At 48.2% G+C, this 23,373-nt stretch overlaps 1 protein-coding gene across 17 annotated transcripts in view; it reads left to right on the top strand.

The window, feature by feature from the left end:
* Nucleotides 1–1,214: 1,214 nt before the first annotated feature.
* The window catches only part of L3MBTL1 (L3MBTL histone methyl-lysine binding protein 1), a 43,652-nt gene continuing 21,493 nt past the window's right edge, over nt 1,215–23,373 (top strand). For 9 of the 17 annotated variants that reach the window (XM_053199930.1, XM_053199931.1, XM_027070135.2 and 6 more), the window contains exons 1-10: nt 1,215–6,280; nt 11,927–12,079; nt 12,232–12,458; nt 12,778–12,919; nt 13,136–13,286; nt 13,443–13,572; nt 14,216–14,300; nt 21,582–21,670; nt 22,191–22,295; nt 23,194–23,329. In XM_053199930.1, the coding sequence (XP_053055905.1) occupies nt 11,944–12,079; nt 12,232–12,458; nt 12,778–12,919; nt 13,136–13,286; nt 13,443–13,572; nt 14,216–14,300; nt 21,582–21,670; nt 22,191–22,295; nt 23,194–23,329 (1,201 nt within the window). In that variant the 5' untranslated portion in view covers nt 1,215–6,280; nt 11,927–11,943. Of the gene's footprint in view, nt 6,281–6,482; nt 12,129–12,231; nt 12,920–13,135; nt 13,287–13,442; nt 13,573–14,215; nt 14,301–21,581; nt 21,671–22,190; nt 22,296–23,193; nt 23,330–23,373 lie in introns of those variants that run through there. The other 8 variants (XM_053199924.1, XM_053199922.1, XM_053199923.1 and 5 more) reach the window with 8 other exon arrangements.

Raw genomic sequence — 23,373 nt, 5'->3', positions numbered from 1 at the left:
CAAACCCTAATACTTTCTTTCCTAGCCAATTGAGGAAAAGGTAGGCAAAGCACAGTTGCTGATTATGGTGCCCAAGTATCTGATTAAGTGACCACTGCTACTTTTTAGCTATTCATGAACAGCCTTGAGTATACTATTTAAATATATTGCTGTTACTTTGATTTTATGAGTTTGCAAGCACCAGTTAGAGAATAGTATGGTGAACCAACTCCTGAATACTTAATTCAGCTTTAACAATGTATGTCTGTCGATTTCCTCTCCAGATAATTTTGAAGGAAATCCTAGATACTCCAGCTGAAGACCGTTCACTATATATGACTAAAAGACCTAAATCTCTTTGTGCTCTTGTCCCTTGCAGTATATTTTTTGAAGGCCACTATTGAGTAGTTTTTCAGTCTTGATTTTGCTGATTGCATGCTAATGATATTTAGCATGTTCTAGACTAGATCTAAGAACAATATGATGGTTCTCAGAGTGTGCCTGGCCCAGTAACATCAGCATCATATGGGAATTTGTTAAAAACAGAGTTTCTCAAGCCCCACCCTAGAATCAGAAACTAAGTGGAGTCCAGCCATAGGTGTTACAATAAGCCTTCCAAGTGATTCTGGTGCTTATTCAAACTTGAGACCCATTATTCTAGAGGTTTTATCAGATTCTGTTTTGTTTTCCTTCCCAAAACTACTTGGGTATCTTTTTGTCATTGGCAGCCATTGATGATCTTTTCCTGAATCTATTATTAAACCCGCAAACCGTGATTTTACACACTTTTTTTTTTTTTTTTTTTTAAATCCATTGGAGTTCTCCTTATTGATGTTGCCTTGTTCTGTCTTTGGTTCATGAAAGTCAACTCAGGTTGCCTCATGAGTTCATTTGAAGCAACCCTAATAATCTTTATCAGTTTCTTTTCTTTCTAATATGATGAGATTTCCAGGCTCCTCTCTCTAATCTCAGATCTGGAGGCAGCCATTTCTCCAGTGAGCTCTGGTTATCTTTATTTGGAAATGGTATTTTGTGAGTATAGTCTGGACTTTTGGGTGTTCATTGCTACTAGTTGGATCTTTTTCAGGCCCCACAAATCATAGTACTGTCTGCTCTTGGGAAGGTCTTCTGCAGGCTAAACATCCACTCAGCCCTTTTCAGTTCATCAGTTTTGAATTTGGTTTGTCAGTATCCTTACAGAATGGGGCCCACTAGTAGCAACAGCACTCTAGATGTTCAGCTGAATTCTGGGCCAGTTCTGGGAAAGGAGTGAGGAAACTTTAGTATTCTTGCAGAATCTCTTCACCTTCAGAGAAGGGTTTAAAGTAAATAATGTGTCCTCTTGTTCTGGGTGATAGGAGTAGAGGGAGAAGGAAATTCAGAGCCTAAATTTCAGTGTGATTGTAGCATACACAGCAGCATTATAATTGGGATGCACAAATAAGATCTTAAATTACAGCTTGTATCCACCTTTGCTATAGATGACATTCCCTTGCGGACCCAGCAGGAACTCAAGCCTGGAAAGCTGTGGCTGTGATTATAGTAAGATGATCAGTATGATACCCGAGTCATAATAGTCTAAATTCACATTCAGTAAATACTTCTTAAAGGCCTTTCCAGATTCTTTTATAGGTGTGTGTGAGTGTGTATATATGTGTGTGTATATCCCCATCCTCCCTTAATGAGCAGAGTACCTCCTGTCCTTTGATTTTGACCAGTGGAATTTTGGTAGGCATGACATGTTTAGTAGACTAGATACTGCCCTCCCCTTCCCCAAAGATGCCTGTCTTCTAACCCTGTAACTTGTGAATATGTTACCTAACGTGGTAAAGGGAACTTTGTAGGTGTGACTAAATTAAGGTCTGGAAATGGGAAGCTTATCCTGGATTATCCAAGCGGGCTCAGTGTAATCACAATAGGCTGGAAGGTAAAAGGACCAGAAAAAGCTGATGCGAAAATAAGCAAAGTCAGACACCAGAAGATGCTACGCTGTGGCTTTGAAAACAGAAGGAACCTCAAGACAAGGAAACAGTTCTCTAAAGCCTCTGGAGGGAGCACAGCCCTGCCCACAGTTTAACCTTGTGAAGGTCCTCTCCAGGCTAAACATCCCCTCAATCCATTTGGACTAATGAAACCCATTTTGGACTTCAGAGCTCCACAACTGCAAGGTAATAAATTTTTGTTTTAATAAGTCACCAAATTTATGGGAATTAGTTACTGTAGCTACAGGAAACATACAACATGACTAAAGGCTTAAATGCTTACACAAATGGACTTGGTCTTTTGCATCTCTACCATCACTATGAGAATAATATCCCTCTGTCAGCCTGCTGGTCCTAGGATATGAGACAGGTGTCGGGGTAAGGGAAGGTGCCTGTTAGCCTCAAGCCTACAGCTTGAGACCGCCCAGCCTAAATCCACCAACCTGTGTACGAAGAAGAAAAACTTTTAGGGGGTTAGTAATTTCATTTTGCCTAAACAAATAGACACTTTCCATTTGGCCCTCCCACACCACCACGCCTCCATTCTCTGTTCTGAGCCCCAGGAAGTTAATCTCTATTGGCTCCGTCCACATACTCTTTTGCCCTCTGATTTCTGATTAGGTTCAGCCATTAGGGAAAAGCAGTGGGAAAGGAGAGCGAAAAGATTGAGATTGAAACACCTATTTCCACAGCCTCCTCTCTGTAGGGTTCAGGCTGGTGGTGGTCCTCATCTGAAGGGCATAGTGTGCTACATATGGCCCTCTTGTTCCGAGTCCTGGTAACCACAGTCTCCCCTTTTCTTTCCTAGCCCCAGTGGTTTTACTCTAATAATTGTGATTTTCCAACAACCTGCCCATCCCTTTAAAAATAGACCCTTTGTCAAATTCTCTTCAGATTTACTCAGTTGGAGTGTGTGCCATGTTTCTTAACAGATAACAAATATTTCGTATTTCAATAAAGTATAAAACCTTACACTAACTTGATGATGTTGCTAAATAAAGCAAAGTTGAAAGGTTGACTTTTTTCATTTCCTGTCCAAAGCCAGGGAGAGGTTCTTGAGTTATTAAGTACACCAAGGAACTTTATTTTTGCCTCTCAGTAGATAAGCTTTTCTAAGGGAGATGCCCACCTACTCTGCCACCCCCATACCTGGCCAACACTGTCCAAGTAGCTGGTTTGTACCAGAAAGCCAATGTGTGTTCCTTGAGTGGAAGAAGGGAGATTGGAAGGTAAGTTCCAACCTCATCCAAACAGCTGATTGTGGGATATGATGTGCTATGGACTGAATGTTTATATCTTCCCAAAATTCATGTAGAAACATCCCCAATGTGATGATATTTGGAGGTACGGATTCTGGGAGGTAATTAGGTCATGAAGGTGGCGCCCTCATGATTAGAATTAGCACCCGTATAAAAGATCCCTTGCTCCTCCTGCCGTGTGAGGACAGAGCAGGGAGATGACTGTTGGTGAAGCCAGGAAGCAGGCTGGCCTTCACTAGACATGAAATCTGCCAATGCCTTGATCTTGGATTTTCTAGCCTCCAGAACTGTGAGAAATAAGCTTTTTTTGTAAGTCACCTAGTATAGTCTGTGGTGTTCTGTCATAGCCTAAATGGAGGTATCTGATAAATGACATCAGAAGATGCCCTGGAGCAGATAGAGTCAGAGTAAAGCAAAATAATGGCTTGTATAGACTTCGGTTCTTGGTCCACCTTTCCTAGGTGGTGTTTGTCCCCTTGACAAGGTAAATTCCTTGGGGAGAAAATCCTTGGTACTGGGAAATAAAACCCCTTGAGACCCAGTGAGACCCAATTTGGGCTTTGATCATTTGTGTTGTTTTAAGCCACCAGTTTGTTCCTTGATAGAAAGTGAATATGGCTTGGTCAGCTGATTCTTTTTTTGTTGGGTTCCTCAGGATCATCATAAGACAAATTCTTGAGAACAAGGTTCAGATATTTACAGAGTGAGGGTAAAGGAAATGAAATAGCTGAAGCTCTGGGCTTCACTGAAACAAGTTTTTTCCTAGCGGTTACAAATAGAAGCTTCAGTTCCCAAACCCAAATGTAAACTTAGTCAACGTCTGAAGTTTTGGGTAATAAAAACCCATGCTCTGGGGGAAGCAGGACCTGAAGCTAATCATATTTGGAAACTTGTGTCTTGTTTCTCCCCTGCCTTTCCCACTATGGAGCCCACAATTACATTGTCTGGGGATGTGGTCTTTTCATGCGTTTTTCAGTACCTGCTCCTGGTATCACCTGGACTTAAGATCCCATCTCCTGCCATGAAGTGTGTGATGAAACCCCGGTCCTTAGCAGCTGGTCCCTGTCTATCCAATAACAGCCTCCAGGACAAGAAGGACACCAGGCCACCCCTTCCTTATTGCTCTGTTTCCCTCTTGTTTCTGACTCCTGTTCGTTCCCCTTATTGCAAATTCAACCATGAATTCACTCTTCTTCCTCCTTTGCTGGTTTCCTTTTTTTCTTGTAATATTTTACCTAGGATTTTGGCATGTTTATGCTAGAAAGGGCTTCCTGTTAGTAAAATCTTCTGTCAGAACCAGAGATGTTTGCACACTTACATAAAGGGCATGTTTTGATGATTTTCCTAAAACAGTGACTGCACCAAGAGTGAACTAAATTTTGTAGGAACAGAAAGTCGTTGGCTGCTCACAACAGTTTTCTCTGTGCTTCTGCTATCAACATTTCAATCAAATTTGGGTCCACTGGGGTGGAAGGTTAACTTGGAGAAGACCTTGGGGCTATTGACATATAGAAGGGGGGCGTCACTTGAGGGAAAGATTGGACTCGCTCACTTGCTTTTGAGGGCATTCTGGCATAGCACAACAAACGCTGGCTCTGTGAGAGAACCTTCCCCAAATCACATCAACTTGGGAGGAGCTCTGCATCCCCGAAGGTGTTCAAGCAAGCAAGACCACCAAAAGTATCTGGACCAACCAAATACTGGTAACGGGCAGAATAATGTCTTAGCAACTCCTGTTCGTTCCTGCATCCTGCTGGCTCAGATTCCACTTGTCTGTCTGAATCACTGTCTGAAAGATGCATTTGTAATTGAGAAGCCATGTGTTTGTGTAGTCCCATCACTTTCTTGTAATCTGAATACCTAAAATAAACCTTTTGGAAAATCTAGAACAAGCAGTCTGGGTAGAGATGAGAGAAAAAAAAGAGCGGATGGTTGTGTGTGTATTGGTGTGTATAAAGAGACTTACATTGTTATGGCAACCAGCATCCTCAACTGATGCAGTTCTGTTCCCAATAATATGAGATGTGATTAAAAATTGACATTGCAGCAAGGAAGAACACGTAATGCGTTGGCGTGGCAACCAGAATAAAGTCTGGTTTATTTAAACCAGGTTTAAATCTGATGATCACAATTTGGGAATTTGCCTACAATTAGGAATCTTTTTCTCATTGGGACCAAGTCAGGAGGCTGGAGGTCTGACTGTGGTCATAATCTTAGCAGGCCAAATGGACAGCAGTGTCCTTTTTCTGTAAAATGAGGGATTAGGTTAAATCCTTTGGTGTGGGAGAGGAGCCCCCAGCTCTAGGCTGGACCAAGAGTTGCCCTGTTTTCATCTGCATGCAGTATGTTATTACATCCACTTTCCAGTTAGATCAAGGGAACTGAAGCACAGGGAAGCAGTGACTTGCTCAAGGTAACACCAAAACAGGAACTATATGCCATGAAGTAGGTTAGTCTTTACAAATGGAGAAATTAGTGCCAGGATTAAATGATGTCCTCCAGGTCACACTAGTAGCTGTGGCAACAGGGTCATCCAAACGCAGGTTTGGTCAGTGCCGCCCTTTACGCCAGGCAGGGTCAGAATCGGAACCCACGCCCCCCTAGGCCTTTTCCTCTGGTCGCACGCCCCTTCACCCGTTGTGAGGCCGTTGTCTGAGGCTCCTTGGCTCCCCTTCTCCAGGCTGGGGGTGGGGCGGCGCGGTAGGAGGGCGTTGGGCACCGCAGCGCCCTAGCCGGGACGCGTGCGGGAGTGCAACCCCGTCTTTTGTCACTGGCCACTCCGCTAGGGCCCAGCAGGGTCGCTCTCCGGCTCGGCGGGTCCCGCGCCCCCTGCACCCAGTTGGCCGAGATGCGGAGGGTGGGGGGCAGGATGAATCTCCACCGAGAAGGCAAGGGGAGAGGCCACTAGGCCCACGCGGCCGGGCCCGCGCCCCCTGCTCCCACTCGGCGCTCGCCCCGCGTCCTGCAGGGAGGCGGGCCCGCCCCTTCTGCGCGCAGGCGCGCGCCGCGCGGGGCTCGGACGGCGGCTCGGCACCGGGCGGCCACGGGCGGGCCTCGCAGGTAAGGGACCCCGAGGCGGGGGCTCGGCCCAGGGTATGGGGTGCCGCCCGCCTTGCCGCAGGTGCCCAGCGCGCGGTCCGGGCGCGCGGCTCGTGGCGAGTGCCTCCGGCGGTGGACGCGGGCTGGGGACGAGGGCGGGGGGAGCGGGTTGGAAGGGGTCCGGGCGGAGCGCTACCGGGGCTGGGGCCGGCCGTTGCGGGGCTGGGGGCCGCGACCGCGCGTGGGAGAGGCGGCGGCTCCGTCTTCAGCGAAATGCAGTCAATTAAGAGTTTTTCATTAATACGACGGAAGGTGTAGAGGGCGGGCTTTGGGGTTTCTTAGGAAATGGGTCATCTGGCAAACTTTCTTCTTCCTACCGTTGGTTTCCGATTTTTATAACGGGAAATGGGATTATTATTTTGCCATAAAGGGAAAGAATAAAAAGAATTCCGCCATTTTGGCGTTTTAAAAAGTAACCGTTGCGCGTGGCCGACGGGTCGGTGGCCGCCCCGCCCGCCGCCGTCTGTACCAGTCCTCCGAGGGCGGGCGGGCGGCGGTCCCGACCCCGGAGCCCGCTTTCGCCCCTCCCGCGTCTCGGCCGCAGCTGCTGGGGGCAGGCCCCAAGTTTGTGGCGCCCGATCTCGCTGGGGCTGAGTGTGTGTGTGTTGAGGCGAGTGGGGATGTCTGGGGCGCTAACCCCACTCCCAACACCTAGAGCCAGGGCCTTTATTGAGCGTCTGGTGTATACGAAGCCTTGAAGGGCAAGCAGTGGGAAGAACCTTAGCAGATAGGAAGGGAAAATAAACAGGGACATACTCATTCAATAAATGTTTACCGAGCATATGCTATGTGCCAGAGACCGCTCTGTCCCAGGGACCCAATGACTGTTTTAGGTCGGGTTCCCTGAAACCAGACTCCGGGAGGGAGATGTGAGCGCAGACTTACTGGAGTGCCCTTGGGAGTATCACCTGTAGGACAGTGAAGACAGCAAAGTGGTGGGCAGAAGTTGAACTGCCAACGTAGTCTCTGCAGAGGCCTCAACCTGTCCCAGGGATAGCTCTGGAAGGGACATGGCCCTGCTGAGATCACACAAATTGAGGCAAGGGGCAAGGCCCTTCTGCCCTTTATCAACTAGTCTGACAGGATGGCTGCTTCCAGGAGAGGGCACTTGGGCGAGGCAGCTCCCCTGGCTGAGGGCAATTCCCAGAGAAGCTGACTGCCCAGGGCTGCCTTCAGGGTGGCTGACTGCCTCTTTATCCCCTCCTCCCCTAGCCTCTGAGCAACGCTGGAGGAAATTGTATTCTAGCCCCTAAGGAATGAATGGCTAAACCATTGATGTATTTCAATATCATTGTTTCTAATATGTTGACCACCTTTTACTCCCAGCTCTCTGATTCATTCATTCAGTGACTGTTGAGTGCAACCTCTGTGTCAGGCTTTTTACACATCAGCTGCTTTGTGCCATCTCAGAGACCCACAAGTTAATGCATAATTAGACTGTGGTGGAATGGAGCACAGTCAAGGAGATGATTAACTTTGTTTTGGGGTGAATTTGGGGAACACTTCAAGGAAGAGGTGTCACTCAAGCTGGATCTTGGAGGGTGATTAGGATTTTTCCAGACCTATGGGATATGGAAAGGTACCAAGCAGAAGGAACCATATATGCGCAGGACACAGAAGTGGGGTTCTGAAGTTGCAAGCAGGCTCTAGGGGTGGGAGTGGATGTTCCTGGCACCTGGCTCAGGCCCGGGAGCCATTTCGGACTGGTTGTGCTATTGTGTGTACCAGATGGGACAGTGTTTATGAAAATGCCACATGGGCTGCAAGCACAAGGGGTGGCAGCGGCAGAGGAGGAACGAATTCAAATCACAGAGAAAGCAGTTTCGGGCCTCAGAACTCATGGTCTAGCTGGGGAGGAAGAACACAAGCAGTAGGTGCTTCTTGGCAGGAGCCCAAGGCTACCGTGTGTTGGGTCCCCACATCACAGATGCACTGTGTCCCCTTTCCTCCTGCATATTCAAGGATTTGTCTTCTAGACTGAGTCTTCCCTGCCCTGTCAGTTTTTTCCTCTCCATAGGCTCATTTTCCTCAGGTACAAACATGATGTGACATCTCCTATTTAAAAACAAACCAGCAAACACCCCACACCCCTTCCTTGAGACCACATCAGTCTCCAAACACCATCCCCCAACTCCATGCTCTCCTTCACATTACAACCTCCTTAAGAGAGTTGGTAGTCCCGTTGTTTCCACTTCCTTTTCTCCTATTCTCCCATGAGGATCAATCCTTACTGTTAGTTTCCCCCACTAGAATGTGGATTCAGTGACAGGGGTTGTCTATTTTGTTCATTGATAAATCTGCATTGCCTGGAACAGGGCCTGGCACATAGTAGGTGCTCAATAAGTATTGAGCTAATCCATGATCTCTCTCTAGAACCCACTCCGGCCAGGTTTTTATGTCCACAGCTCCTTGGAAGTGGCTGTTGTCAAGGTTTCTAATGACTCCTTTTTGCTCCAACGGTCCACTCCCTCACCTGACTTGATTTTGGCCCCCTTTCCTGAAAACTTTGCTCATGTGTCCTCCAGAAGCTCAGACTCTTCTGGATTCCCCCTGACCTCATGAGAAGCTCTATTACTAGATCTTCTTCCTCCTCCCAACCTATAAATCTTGGTGAGCTCCAAAGCTCCTACCTTGTTCTTTGTACTCAGCTTTATGGTTTTCAACGCCAGCTATACATGATGGCTTTCAAATTTATATCTCCAGCCCAACCCTATCCCTTATTTCTACAATATATGCTTCATGAGAGCACTCTTTTTTGAGACTGTCTTTGCAGGGCACAGAACGGTGCTGACACCTAGTTGGCCCTCCAGTGTTTGCTGAAACGAGGGCAACAAACTGAATAGCAGGGCAGTCCCCTTAGCCTCCCTTCCTGGATACACCTAAAGCATGTGATAAGTTTGGAAACAGAATGAAATTCTTCCAGGAGTAACCATACTGACTTTTTTTTTTTTATTTTTTTTGATTCTGTTTATTTTTGAGAGAGAGAGAGAGAGAGAGAGAGAGAGACAGAGTGAGAGCAGAGGAGAGGCAGACAGAATCTGAAATAGGCTCCAAGCTCTGAACTGTCAGCACAGAGCCCGACGTGGGGCTCGAACTCACGAACTACAAGACCATGACCATGACCATGACCAAGTCTGACACTCAACTGACTGAACCACTCAGGCATCCTACCACATTGACTCTTAATGACTGCCAAGGTTTTGAGTAAAAAGATTGACTCTATTGAAAAGCACTTAAAATGGTACATCAACTGTGCAAAACAAAATAAGGAGAATTGAAATTCAGGGAGTTCTATTTTATAATTTTAACACGGGACACACCTTGGTTTGAACGTTGCCTGAATTAATCAGGTTATGTATCTAGCCTTTGCCTACCTGATTACATACTCTATAATACAGAGGATGGACTCTATTTTAAGGAAGAAAATCTGGAAAATAAATGAATGCACAAGAATAGCAGGAGGGAGGCTGGGAGAGACAGTGAGCACTGTAAGCTGATTTTGCCAACAAGCTACCAAGCTTCCTGGGATTTCTGTTAAAAGGGAGTGGAGTTGGATTTGTCGAAGGTCTGCTCTGCTGCTACCAAGACTTTACGTATTTTGTCCATTTAGTCTTCACCACAGCCATTTGAGGCATATACCGTTGCCACATTTTACACATGAAGAAACTGAGCCTCAAAGAGGGTAAGCTACTTAGAAGCACAGGTGTAAGTGGTGGAGCTGAGATTCATAGTCGTAAGTCAGTCTTAAGCCTAGGCTTAAGACGTTAATCCTTTAACGTGTATGCCAGAAGCCATTGTTAATTACTGCTAACTCCTTAAAGCAACCCAGTATCAATCACATATACAGAGCTTTTTATTAACAAGTTGAAATTACTGAAATACAACACATTTTTTTAGCACCTACTGTGTGCAGGCACTATTCTGAGGACTGGCCATAGAGCAGTGGCCAAGACAGATAACAGATCTTTGCCTTCATGGAACTTCTGTCTCAGTGGGGTTGACTGATCAAACACAAATAAGTAAATGAAGATAATTATTGATCGTAATGAAGGATGTGAAGGAAATAAACACAGTAATGGGATAGGCAGTAGTGGAATGGGTGAGGGGTGTGCTGCTTTAAATTGAATGGCCAGGAAAGACCTCTTCTGAGGAGATGGCCACTGAGCCAAGGCCTGGAGGATGGGAGGGGGACAGCCAAGCAAAGAGGATGGGGAAGAGCATTCTAAGCAGAGGGAACAGCAAGGATCAAGGGCTCTGTGGTGGGAATGTTTGTTAATCAACAGAAGGAAACCAGTGTTTGTTGAGGGTGGAGAACAGGGGAAGATTGATGGAGGATAAGGTCAGAGGGGAAGACAGGGGTCAGATTCTATAGGATAAAGCACTTGGATTTTGTTCTAAGGACAGTGGAGAGCCATAGAAGAATTTTAGATAGGGAAATAATGTGATTCGGTTTACATTTTTAAAGCTTTCTCTTGCCTGGGAATAGACTATAGGGGGCAGGCAAGGAAGGAGGGAAATGAGTTAGGAGGCAGTTCCTCAAGTCCAAGGAGAGCTGATAGCAGTTGGCACTAGTGTGGCAGCAAGGAAATGGAGAGAAGTTGTCAGACTTTGAGATGTGTTTTGTAGGTAGTGCCGACAGGCCAATTATAATATGTGTACAGTTTTGCTGTATAATACAGTAACTGTGGTCACTGTGGCTATTCCAATTTAAATGAAGATAAAAAAAATTCAGTTCTTTGTTCACACTAGCCACATTTCGAGTGCTCCGTAACCACGTGTGGCTAGCGACTACTGTGTTGGACAATATAGGCCTAAGATATTTCTATCATCACAGAAGATTCTACTGGACAGTGCTGGTAAGGCACTAACAGTGGCCAAGATAGTTTAAGAGTTAAGTAAATGATAGATATTAAATATATTTGTTATGTCATTAGGTGTTTTTTCCCCATATATTTACCTGTTCAACCACCTCTGTATTAAATGCCTCTTTCGCCCTTGCATTATTTATAGCAAACTCATGCACTGTCTGGGCTCTCAGATACCTCTGTGCTCTTCACATGCATGCATTTGTTCAACAGATGTTACGGTGTGCACTCTGTGCTTGGGGTTGAAGGATTGTGGGCAGGTGTTATAAAGGACTGTGATCAGGAAAGATCATCTCCCAGGAAAATGGACCTTGTGAGTGAGAGAGAACCTGGTACTTGAGGGCTCTAAATTTCCAGAGGGAGAAGGGATTGATTCTAGTGGGGCTGGAGGTCAGGGTTGAGAGAGGGGAGTTTGGACTTAGCCTGGGCTACGCCGTGACAGCTGGCCAGACAGAACCTCGGCCCAAGACCTACTCCCCAGAGTCAGTTCAGAACATCACAGTTTACAGAGCACCCTCACGCATGCCCATTTCCCAGAGTCTGGGGGAGATGCAGGGCCTGGCCAGAGCCCTCATCTGGGTGACCTGGTTGGAGCCAGGAGCCAGAGTTTATGTTGGTCTCCTAAGACAGTCTGCTCTACCTAGGGTTGAGGATTTTCTCTGCAGGTTGCCAGCCTGAGGGTGACCAGCTGCTCCTCAAAGAAGCCCCCTCCCGCCCTGATTGCCATAGGGGTTGTCTTCAGCTTGTAGGCCTACCAGCATGGAGGGGAATGCCGAAATGGAGATGCTGAGGACACTGAAGGGGCCCTCCACAGGAGAGGTCAACGTGCACCTGGTGGCCAGAGACAGCTCAGGTTCTGGCTCTCACCTGTCCACTACTGCCTTCATCATCCCAGGTGGGCCAAGCCAGGGGTCTGGGGAGAAGGAGCATACCTGCTTAGGCAGGTATGGAGCCTGAGAAAGACAAACCTTCACCTGCCCACACACATGCATGGGGCACGACCACCAGGCTTACCTGTGTCATGACAGTCCGTGTATTTGTTCACAGCCAGCTCGGCCACCCTTGGCCTGCCCAGCAGTGCCCTAGACGTGTCCTGTTTTCCGCGGGAACCGATCCATGTGGGCGCTCCGGAGCGAGTGGCGGGCACTGTACCTGTCACGGCCACCGTTCTGCCGCAGTTAAGCGCCGGGCCTGTGGCCAGCTCCAGCGCCACCACAGTGCGGCTCCTGGAGTGGACGGAGGCCGCAGCCCCGCCTCCTGGGAGCGGCCTGCGGGTCAGTGTCTGTGGGGATTGGTGGGCCCCCAGCGAGCCGCACCTGAGGGGCAGGGCCAGCGGGCCAGGGGCGGGGCTCGAGGCGAAGGAGGGGGAAGGGGCCTCGATGAAGGGTTCCGGGGTGCGGCTTTGAGTGCGGGACTCTAGGGGCATGGCTGGGGTGGAGGCGCTCGGAGTCTGGAGGGCTGCTGGGGGTGTGGCTTGGAGCCTGGCACCCGGAGCCGAGCCTTGCGGAGTAAGGCGGCTTGAGGGGACTGTGCCGAGTGGGGACGGGTCGAGGGGGTACGGGAGTCCTGTCCTCAGACGGTCCTGCGCTCCAGTTCCGGATAAGCGAGTACGCACCGCTGAACATGGTAGGAGCAGAGCAGCCCCCGAGCCCAGAGCTGCGGCCAGAAGGTGTGGCAGAGTATGAAGATGGCGAGGCCCCGGAGGGAGGTGGCGATGCGGGCACCCAACAGCCTGGTAGGACCCCCACCCACCAAGTCCCCAGACTGGGGCCTTGCACGGGTGGGGCGAGGCCCGAGCTCCCCAAGGAGTTTCCATGGTTAGGGGTTGGGGTGAGGGTGCCCTGGTTCTGTGAGTGCACCCAGGGATTGGTCCTGAGGGGGCGTGGGCTCTGAGGTGGGCGGGGCCTGACAGATGGGTGGGAGGCCTGAGGCCCCTTTGGCCCCCCCCCAGCGGACCTCCCCCAGGACCCTCCAGAAGATCCCCCGCAGGACCCCCCAGAAGATGATGGGAACTGTCGGTGCCAGGAGTGTGGACCTCAGCAAAGCGCAGGTCCGGATCCCGGTTCTTCCAATGATGACTGCCCACCGCTGTTCCAAGAGCGGTAAGGAGGAGGGGATTGCAACCCTACTTGCTCTGGCTGTGAGGCGGGGGGAGGGGGGGGGAAGGGGGAGGCAAGCCCTCTTCCTGTTCAGGGCTTAGGAGAGGGACTGGGTGGTGCAGGGTGCGTGCTTCCTTCTCTCAGGCCTTCCTCCCTCAGGTCAGTCATAGTGGAGAACTCCGGCCAGAGCTCCAGCACCAGCGCTTCTGAACTCCTCAAACCCATGAAGAAGAGGAAGCGCAGGGAATACCACAGCCCATCAGAGGAGGAGTCGGAGCCAGAGGCCTTGGTAGGAAGAGGGCAGCGGGGAGGGAGAGCGGAGGCTAGAGACTGCCTCAGTTCCCACGACCCTCTCTGTTAATCCAGGCTGTGGGGCTGGGCCAGAGAAGACACATGATGGCTCACTCATCATATTTTTGGGGTCCCATTTTGATTCAGGTCCTGTACTTGGTTAGAGGAAAATGATTAAATCACCCTCCTGCTTTCTGGAGCTCCCATCTCAGTCTCGTGTCAGGGCTAAGTCACAGTCACATAAAGCAGCACCCAAGTAGGTGTGTAGGCGTAGGCAAATGGAAAGCTCCATCACCGGAGACCAGTCACACGGCCGGAGGCCTGGGAGCACAGGGCTCTAGTTGCAGAGAAGCTGGAAGAAACAGAGCATGAAAGTTCCAGTGGGCAGGTAAAATCCACACAGAGCAGTTCTGAGGGGAATGAGGAAGATTGTCATCAGACTGCGTCACTAGGGGCTGTATGGTCATGTGAGTGCACCTCAACCTCATAAGGGGTTGTCCGCTGGAGCTGTGTTCCAGCTGGTAGCCTAGCAGAAATTCCACTTGTTTGTGACTGAACACCGTGTGGCCAGGGAGCCAGGCAGGGGAATAGAGTCTGGGACTTCAACCCTTGAGGACAGGAATAAGGCTTGCCTTCCACAGGAGAAGCAAGAAGAAGGAAAGGATCCAGAGGGACAGCCTGCTGCTAGCACCCCAGAAAGTGAGGAGTGGAACAGCAGCCAGCCTGGTATGGTGGCCTGTGTGTGTGTATATATATTGGTGCGATGTGTGTATATGCTTTTGGAGGTGTGAGGCTGGGAGTATGGGTTAGGAATGTGATGGTGGGTGGTATATATATAGATGAGTATGAACTGGTGTATGTGCGACAGAGGGAGAAAAAATGAGCGAGAGAGACAATGATTCTGATTTATGTGCTGGTATGCGTATATGGGGAGAACTGTATCATGTAGTTGTGTATTCTCTGTTATCTAGTTGTGAATAGGCCTCACTGCCAGGCTCAGTATCCAAAGACTTAAACAGCTTTTAATGGTACCACATGGCGTTGCTTCCCTTTGGTGGTGTGAGCAAGTTCATACCAGTCATTCCTCTGACCTTGCTATTTGGGCCTCCATTCTGGCCCTTTGGTTCCAAGAAAAGTGGAACAAAAGTCATTCATAGTCAGCTCTGGCCCTCAGCCCTTCTCCATTCCCATGTGACAGCAGTCCGCTAAGCTAAGTAACATTTATCACACTTCTTGTTTAATGTCTACCTTCCTCCCTCAAAGCTGTATTAATCATTGTATCCTCGGTACTTAGCTTAGCGACTGGTGTTGAGTAGACTCTCAATAAATGTTTATTCAGTGCATGAATGGATGAGTCGTATGTTGGTGGTTCCACTTGGACCATGGTTCAGTTGCATGATTTACTGTCTTTCCTGTCCCAGAGAGAGCCAGAGGCTGAGGTGAGTTCTTAAGACATTCTGCCTTGACAGATCATTGCCAGCCAGAGGAACCCAGGCTGTGCCCAGGGTTCCAAACTCTGTAGTGCCTATTGGAAATTTTGCCCATCACATCCAAACCAAATTTTCACTGCTGTCTCTCACCCAAGGCTCTCACATCAGAAGCCGAAAGCGTAGCTCTCATTGGTTTATGACCTCTTAAGTCTTATTCAGAGGAAGGAGACAGTGTCTAACTCCTCAAGACAGTGGTTCAACTGCTCTGTCTTACTTAGGGAGCTAGATTCATGAATCAGCATTCTTTTAGCTGGGTCCTCTTGTCCAGTACAGAGTTATCTTTTGATTCATACTTCTCACCATACTGCTCACCATCTTCTGGATATTTTCCCTTTTCTGTCTTTTTTCCTTTTTTCAAGGAAAGATACTCTGTTAGTCAACAGAAGTTTGCATTTATGGCTAAATTTTTTCCCACTCATTTTTGGGGTCTTTTGGCAGAAGAATCTAGGGCTCAGGGTGCGGGTGGCAGGTTTGCTTGAGTGTCCTGTGTGTGTGTGTGGAGAATCTGTGTTCTGTTTACACTGTTTGGCGGTTAGATGGCCAGCTGCTGGGCTCATGTTGTACAAGACTGACGTTATCTAGTCCTTACAGGATGTTCCAATAGTTTACGGTTTAGAGCCGTGTAACTCATGTGTGTACTCAGGCGCTCTCTCTCTCTCTCTCTCTCTCTCTCTCTCGCATATATCTGCTTTATCGTTGCAACAGCCACTTTGTTTGAAGAATCGTTTTCTAACACACCATGGTAAAAGTCTTTACAGTATATTTAGTCATTAACAGTTATTCTGATATTCTCATGTCCCCTCTCGTTCTGCCCACATCCAGATCAGGTGGGATTCTTTGGGGTCAACTTGTTACAGCCTTTTCACATTCAGAGCAGTCCTGCAAGCATCTTCTTCTGTTTCCTTATAGTTGCCTGAGACATACATTTTTGCCCATTCTTAATCAAGTTGTTTATCTTCTTATTATTGATTCTTTATATAGTCTGGATAGAAGTCCTTTATCAAACATATATGCTAAAAAAAAATATTTTCTCCCAGTCTTTGGCTTGCTTTTTCCTTTCTAAATGATGTTTTCTGAGGAGCGGAATGTTTTCATTCTGATTGGTGTCCGCTCTATCCAGTTTTCGCAGTTAGTGCTTCATATGTATTTTTACAAGGTACAGGTTTTTTTAGCGGCTTTATTGAGATGGAATTCATAAACCATGCAGCCCATCCATTTGAATTGTACAATTCAGTGGGTTTTCGTGTACTCACAGAGTTGTGTAACCACCACCACAATCAATTTCAAAACATTTTTTTCATCACTCCAAAAAGAAACCCTGGGTCCCTTAGCTATCATTCCCCCCAAAACCACCAATACCCCTGTAGTCCTAGGCAATCCCAGGTTTATTTTCTGTGGATGTGGATTTGCCTAGTCTGGACATTTCACATACATGGGATCACATAATATGGTGGCTCTTTGTGACTGGCTTCTTTCACTTAGCACAGTGTTTTAAAGGTTTATCCATGGGGTAGCGGCCATTGGTACCCCATTCCTTTCTATTGCTGAGTAATATTCCATTGTGTGGTTATATCACACTTTGTTTATTTATTGATTGATGGATATGGGGTGCTTCCACTTTGGGGCTATTATGAGTAATGCTGATATGAATATCCATGTATAAGTTTTTGTGTGGATATGTTTTCATTCTTCTTGATTGTGTACCCAGGAGTGAATTGCTGGGTTATATGGTAACTCTATGTTTAGCCTTTTAAGGAACTGCTAGACTGTTTTCCTAAGTGGCTGTGCCATTTTACATTCCCACCAGTTTGAGAGTTCCAGTTTATTCACACCCTCATCAATGCTTGTTATTGTCTCTTTTTTATTATAGCCATCCTCGTGGGTGTGAAGTAATATCTCATTGTGGTTTTGATTTGCATTTCACTGATGGCTAATGATGTTGAGCATCTTTTCATGTGCTTATTGGCCATTTATATATTTTCTTTAGATAAATATTTATTCAGATCCATGCCATTTTTTAATTTGGTATAGGAAACACATTTTATATTGAAATACAAAGAGTGTGCCGTAAAGTTGGGGAGCAAGTTGAGAATATGAGTGTGTGCTTTGGTACAAGTCATTTATCAGTAGGACTCTTACACAACAGTGCCTTCTTAACTGAGGTCCCTAATCTAAATTTATGTGCAAAATTCTGTGAATTGCGTATTTTTCTGGGTAGATGGTCCATGACTTTCATGAGATTTTCAGAAAGGTCCATTTGTACTTACTAGAAACTGAAGGCCAAGTGAAGAATAGACCATAGCATTATGGAGCCCAGCCTCTTTGGCTTGGTGTTCCCAGGCATAGATCCTTGCCAGGTACATGTTGACCTCAAGTGGCAGGCTCTTTATTAAGTTTTCTGTCTTGAAATGAACTGATTCTGAACTGGCTAACCATGCTGCAGAAGAGATAGGCAAATACTGGCTAACCATACCGCAGAAGAGATAGGCAAATACATGTTTCTGTGGCAAATTTAAAACAAAAAGATCCAGCACATGGTTGGCACCCTGGTGACTACTTGTGATTGGTTGTTCTTGAGCCATAGCATTCTGTTCTTTAGGTTTTCCTTCTCTCCTGTAGACCTTAGAGTGGAAAGTCTGGCTAGAACCATTAATCTGCAAATTATCTCCACCTAAACTACTGAAGCAGCGCTCAAGAAGCGTCCCAAGAGAGTCAGCACAAAGAGAGGAAATGGGAAGCAATTGGTGTATTTCTAGGGTTCCCATCATTGAGGAGCAGGGTTGGGGTGGGAGAAAGAACCACCGATGGCAAGAGAAGAGGAAGAAGATACAGCTAAGAGAGTGCAGCAAGAAGGAAGTACTCAGATGGAAGGGGGCTTGGTAGCACAGGGACATCAAGACATTTGAGGAATGAGGGGTGCCTGCATGGCTCAGTTGGTTAAGCCTCAGATCATGATCTGACGGTTCATGAGTTCGAGCCCTGTGTTGGGCTCTGTGCTGACAGTGCAGAGCCTGCTTAGGATTCTCTCCCTTCCTCTCTCTCTGCCTCTGTCTCTCCCTCTCTGTCTCTCTCTCTCAAAAATACATAAATAAACTTTAAAGAGAGAGAGAAGGCACCTGGGTGATTCAGTCAGTTAAGCGTTTGACTTTGGCTCAGGTCATGATCTCACAGTTTGTGAGTTCAAGTCCCACATCAGGCTCTCTGCTGTCAGCACAGAGCCCTCTTCGGAGCCTCTGTCCCCCTCTCTTTCTGCTCCTCCCCTGCTCTCTCTCTGTCTCTGTCTCTATCAAAAATAATGAATGAAAAAAAAATTTTTAAACAGGTAGTTATGGAATAGTATAATAACTGTTGTGGTTGAGGTATGTAGGTACAAAGGACTGTCACGGAACAAGTGCTGCCTCATAAAGCCAAGGAAGGCTGCACAGGGTAGGTGGGATGATGTTACTTCCCTCTGTGTGTCTATACATCCATACATCCCTGCATCCGTACATCCAGTCGTCCACATATCCGTGCATACACACATACATCCTCCTAGTCATTCACTTAACAAACAATTGGTGATTATCTTTCTGTGTAAAACCCTGTGCTAGTGCCGGAGCTGTGGGTGAGAAGAAGATAAGAGGATGGGACACAGTGGGGACAGCATCTATGAGGCAGAGGGATGAGGATGTGCAAAGGCACAGAAGCACACAGGGACGTGGAAATGCATGGTAAGCTAGTCACTGACAGCTTTGTGTGCTGCAGAAAGGTGTTTGGACTTTTGGTTGTAAATCAGAAGCCATTGTGGATGTAAAGCAAAGAAAGAAATGATTTTTATTTTAGAGCTATTCTGGCAATAGACTGAATCTGAGGCAGAGAGATCAGTCCAGGGGCTCTTGAACCAGGCTCAAAGTGAGACCAACAGTGAGCATAGAGAGAGGTGGGGATAGGTTCGAGAGACAGGTAGAAGTTGGAGTCAGCAGAACTCAGGGACTGAAGGCAGCTGGACGTGAAAAAAGAGACATAAAGGATCCCTCTCATGTTCCTGGCTTATGTGACTGAATGGATACTCGTGCCATCGACCAGGATGGACTAGACTGAGAAGACCACAGCTTTGGCAGAGAAGTTATGAATTTGGTTTTGGACAGCTTGAGCTAGCTGAAGAAACTGCTAGTCAAGAGCATCTGGTCTAAGGAAGCAGGAATAAGCAAAGGAGCATTTCTGGAAGTCAAAAGAGGATGAGTACCACAGCTGGCCTATGCGGTACCTTGACACACATTGTAAACAGGTGCCCTTTCTGAGCAGACCCAATTAGAAAAAGGCAACCTTTTTTCACAGTAGACTTAGCCACATGGCTCGGCAAGGAGCCTAGGCTGGATTTCAGCCCATTCACCCTCTTGGCTGGGCACCTGTGTACAGTGTGCATACTGTACAACTGTACGCAGAAGCGTTGGGACTCATCTGGTCTTGAGGATGTAGCTAACAGCTCAGCCTGTTATTCACCATGGGTAAAGGATGCAGGAAACCAGAGGAGGCTGGGGCTTGGTCAGGGAGGAGACGTCTAGTCATTACTGAAGGGTTTAGTAGTCGGACCTCTCTCCACTGGATTCCATTTCTCATCTCTTTTCTCATCTGTGAAAAGGATTACCATGAGTCCTACCTATCTCCTTGAGACATTGTGTGAAGATTAAAGGGGACCACATATGTGAGGTCTCTGAGGCATCCCTGTACCCCCAGTTTCTGGCACCAGCCTTGGCACACAGGAAGCCCCACTCAATGGTGAAGCCTTCACTCAGTGGTGAAGGAATGGTTAAGGGAAATGGAAATGGTGATGATGGTAAACTGTAAAGTCTATATACCTGTTATGCATTGTGACTAGTGAGAGAATGCAGATAATAAAGGGTTAGGGAGGCAAGTGGCATGGTTGGGGGTTGGAAGGGTAAGACACAGAAGATGGGGAGGCCAGAGGTCTCTACTGTGGCCTGGGCAGCAGAGGGGGGGTGTCTTAGAGCTTGGCCACATTGGAGTGTGGCTGAGGGGAGAAGAACTTAGAGTTAGGAGCCCAGGAGGGGCAGAGCTTCCTGAGGTGAGAAGTCCAACAAGTGGCTCATGTACGGTTTAGGAAGAGTGAGAAGTGAGAACGTCTGGGGAGAAAGGCTCAGGGGTTGTGAAGGGCTGGTGATAATAGTGGTGATTTGGAAAAAGTGAAGAGGTATTATGCAGGATAACGTAGAATGGCAGTGGCAAGACGCGGGGAGACGATGCCAGGGCTGGCGTCCCAAAGCCTACTCTCTCCTCCCTTGGCATGCTCTGTAAGTCTGCATAAAGGCCAAGTGGGAGAACTGAGGATTTCTTGAGGGAACACAAGTGATGTGTTCAAGGGACAATCCAGGTTTCACTCAGGACAGAGGGTAGTGGGAAGAGATGTACTCTGGGTTGGTGTGTAGGTGTAGATCTCTGAGACAGTCTGATGGCTTGGTTGATCAGTTGATGAAGAAAAGACTTGCTTTGGCCCAGCTGGGTCAGATGGTGGGGATCTCAAGGCTCAGTACAGTGGCCAGGGAACTTAGGCAGCTCCTAGGGAGATGCTTCTAGCCACTGCGGTTCCAGCTAAAGAAGAAAAGCTTCTTCCTGAGTAACAAATCACTCCACATCTGAATGATCCAGGGCAGTAGCCAAGAGAGCCAGAGCATGGCAGAGCTAGAATCCAGATCAGACAGACTTCATGGAACCCTAGGAAGACCAGTAACACAAGACCAGCACTTTGCATTTCAAGAAGATCTTTTACTCACAGCATTTCATTTACTTCTGCAAATGACTCCCTGTGGTAGATGAAGTTGTCTGCGTATCTTAGATGACAAAATTGAGTCAGTGAAGTTTCTAGAAGAAGCTGGAGCTATTTACCCAAGGGATATGAATTGATTTTTGCAGGTTTTTGCCTCTTTCATTATCTGTAGACTTCAGCTAAAGGCAGCTCAGGCTGACTTGTGAGCCTACCTTACACATTGCCACCTATTCTAGTCTTTAAAGGATGTTTCTCTCTGTTCTGTAGGCCTGGTCTCCATCTTACACTAACCTAAAGGTCCCGTAGGGAAATTTCTCTCCCTCTCCCCAGGAGGGATCTCCTCTGGATATTCCTAACCACAATGTGTGTGTGTGTGTGTGTGTGTGTGTGTGTGTGTGCGCGCGCGCGCGCGCGTGTGCGCACACAGGTGCGTACACACATGGCATGTGTATGTCAAGGAGGTGGGACCTCAATTTAATTGCTAAATAATACAAAGTACTTTTGCTAACGGTGGTCTGGGGATGAGGGTGGGGCAGACAGAATCTGGTGCAGCCCCGCCTGAGACTGAGTCTCCCCTGAAGTCTGAACCCCTGCTGTCCGGTGCTGGCATGGCTGGGAGGGCCCAGAGGGCAGCATGTGATCATAGACAAAGGTTTGTTTTGGAGGTAAGGTAGAGATGAGTCAGGGGAAACTCAGGAGAAGAATCTATCGGGAGCAGTCCAGAGGTTAAGTCTGTCTGTCTCCTGTCCACAGCATCAGGGGAGAAGAAGGAAGGCTGGTCGTGGGAGCCCTACCTAGAGGAGCAGAAGGCTGTCACCGCCCCTGTCAGCCTCTTCCAGGACGTGAGTCAGGCAATTTCTACCTAGGAAGAGCTTGCATACCCAGTCCAGGAACTCACCACCAACCTCAGACCTTCTGGTGTTCTGTGTGTCTGATATCCCTCAAAAGACTGGTAGAATGGAAGGGGGAGAGGCTGGTTAGGGTCCCAGAGTAGAGAAGGGCTCACTCTTGAGAGGCGCCCAGGATAGGAGGAAGTAGAGAGGTGGGACCCTGGCTCACCCATCACTGGACCTGTGGACTTTTGAATCCTGGTACCTTCTGCTCAGTTCTTGTATGCGGATCTCTCTATGACTTGGGTAAGAGCAAGCCCTTAAATCCAGCCCTGACTTAGCCCACATTTTTGAGAGGACCTGGGAGCTAGTGTGTCCTGGTGTGGATCCCTGTACTAAAGATTCCCAAATAAGCTAACACTTTGGTAATACCAGGCGGGTGGGGTCTAAAGGCAGCTCCTTCACCCCAAGCCCACTAGGCAAGGCTAAGGCTGGATGGAGGCTGGGTCCTCTCCAATCTGTGCGTTGACAGTACCAGGCGGTCACTCATAATAAGAATGGCTTCAGACTGGGCATGAAGTTGGAAGGCATCGACCCTCAACACCCGTCCATGTACTTCATCCTCACAGTGGCTGAGGTGAGCTGAGACTTGCTCCCATATTCTGGTGATGTCTCTCTGGGTAGCCTGATGGGGACTGCTAGGGACATGGAGGTCCTGACTCAGATGACGGAGACACTGCCCTGCCCTCAGAAAGCACCCAGTCTTTAGGGGGTTATGGTGGAACCCACCGAAAGCTAAAATAGGAACAAAACCTAAATATTGGGCGTGGAGACGTTACTGAATGGTGCATCCTGCAGTGCTGGGGAGCCTGAGGAGGAGGGATCCCGAGGGCAGAGGTGTTGGCATGAGTCCAACCATGATCTCGTCCTCTGGGAGCTCACACTTGTGTGGGAATCAGCCAGATAAACACATCAGCAGCTTACCACACGGGGCAGCAGATGTGAGCAGGGCAGCCCCAAGGGGGCAAGAGGAGCTTCATAGAGGAAAGGCCTCCTGCCAAGCATTGAGGGATAAATTGTGAGTGAGTAGGTGTTCCAGGCAGAAGAAGCAAAAGTCATGGGCATAGAACAGGGAGCCAAGTTCAAGGAGCTGCCATCAGCTTAGTGAGGTCACAGCAGTGTGAGGGGGGAGCAGTGAGAGACGGTAGCAGAAGGAAGGGTCATCAGGGGCCCTCTGAACAGGCCTGAGCCTCGGTAGGTGCCCTTGCGGTTCTGTCCAGGGCTCAAAAGGGCAGGAGGATGTCCTAGACTCTTCCTGTCTCACATGCAGACTCGGCTCATGAGTACATGATCTGTCCTCAATGCAGGATGGGAGAGTGTGGGGCAAGGTTCAGGATGGGGGAAGAGTGGTGGGCTGGGGACCTTGCTAGCGTTCGAGACCCTTGAGACCAGCAGGCTGTGCCAGGAGAGGTGAGGGAGAGGGGGTGGGAGTCTGCTGGCATCAGAGTCCCTGTGATTCCCCCTCATGGGGCTAGGTGTGTGGCTACCGCCTACGTCTACACTTCGATGGGTATTCCGAGTGCCATGACTTCTGGATCAATGCCAACTCCCCTGACATTCACCCCGCTGGCTGGTTTGAGAAGACTGGGCACAAACTGCAGCCCCCCAAAGGTAAGGCCTAGCCAGGTTGGTCACAGTGAGGCAGTGAGCCCTCA

Source organism: Acinonyx jubatus, chromosome A3 (genome assembly GCF_027475565.1).
Source record: "Acinonyx jubatus isolate Ajub_Pintada_27869175 chromosome A3, VMU_Ajub_asm_v1.0, whole genome shotgun sequence".
Taxonomy (NCBI): domain Eukaryota; kingdom Metazoa; phylum Chordata; class Mammalia; order Carnivora; family Felidae; genus Acinonyx; species Acinonyx jubatus.
This window is presented reverse-complemented; position numbering and strand designations above follow the sequence as displayed.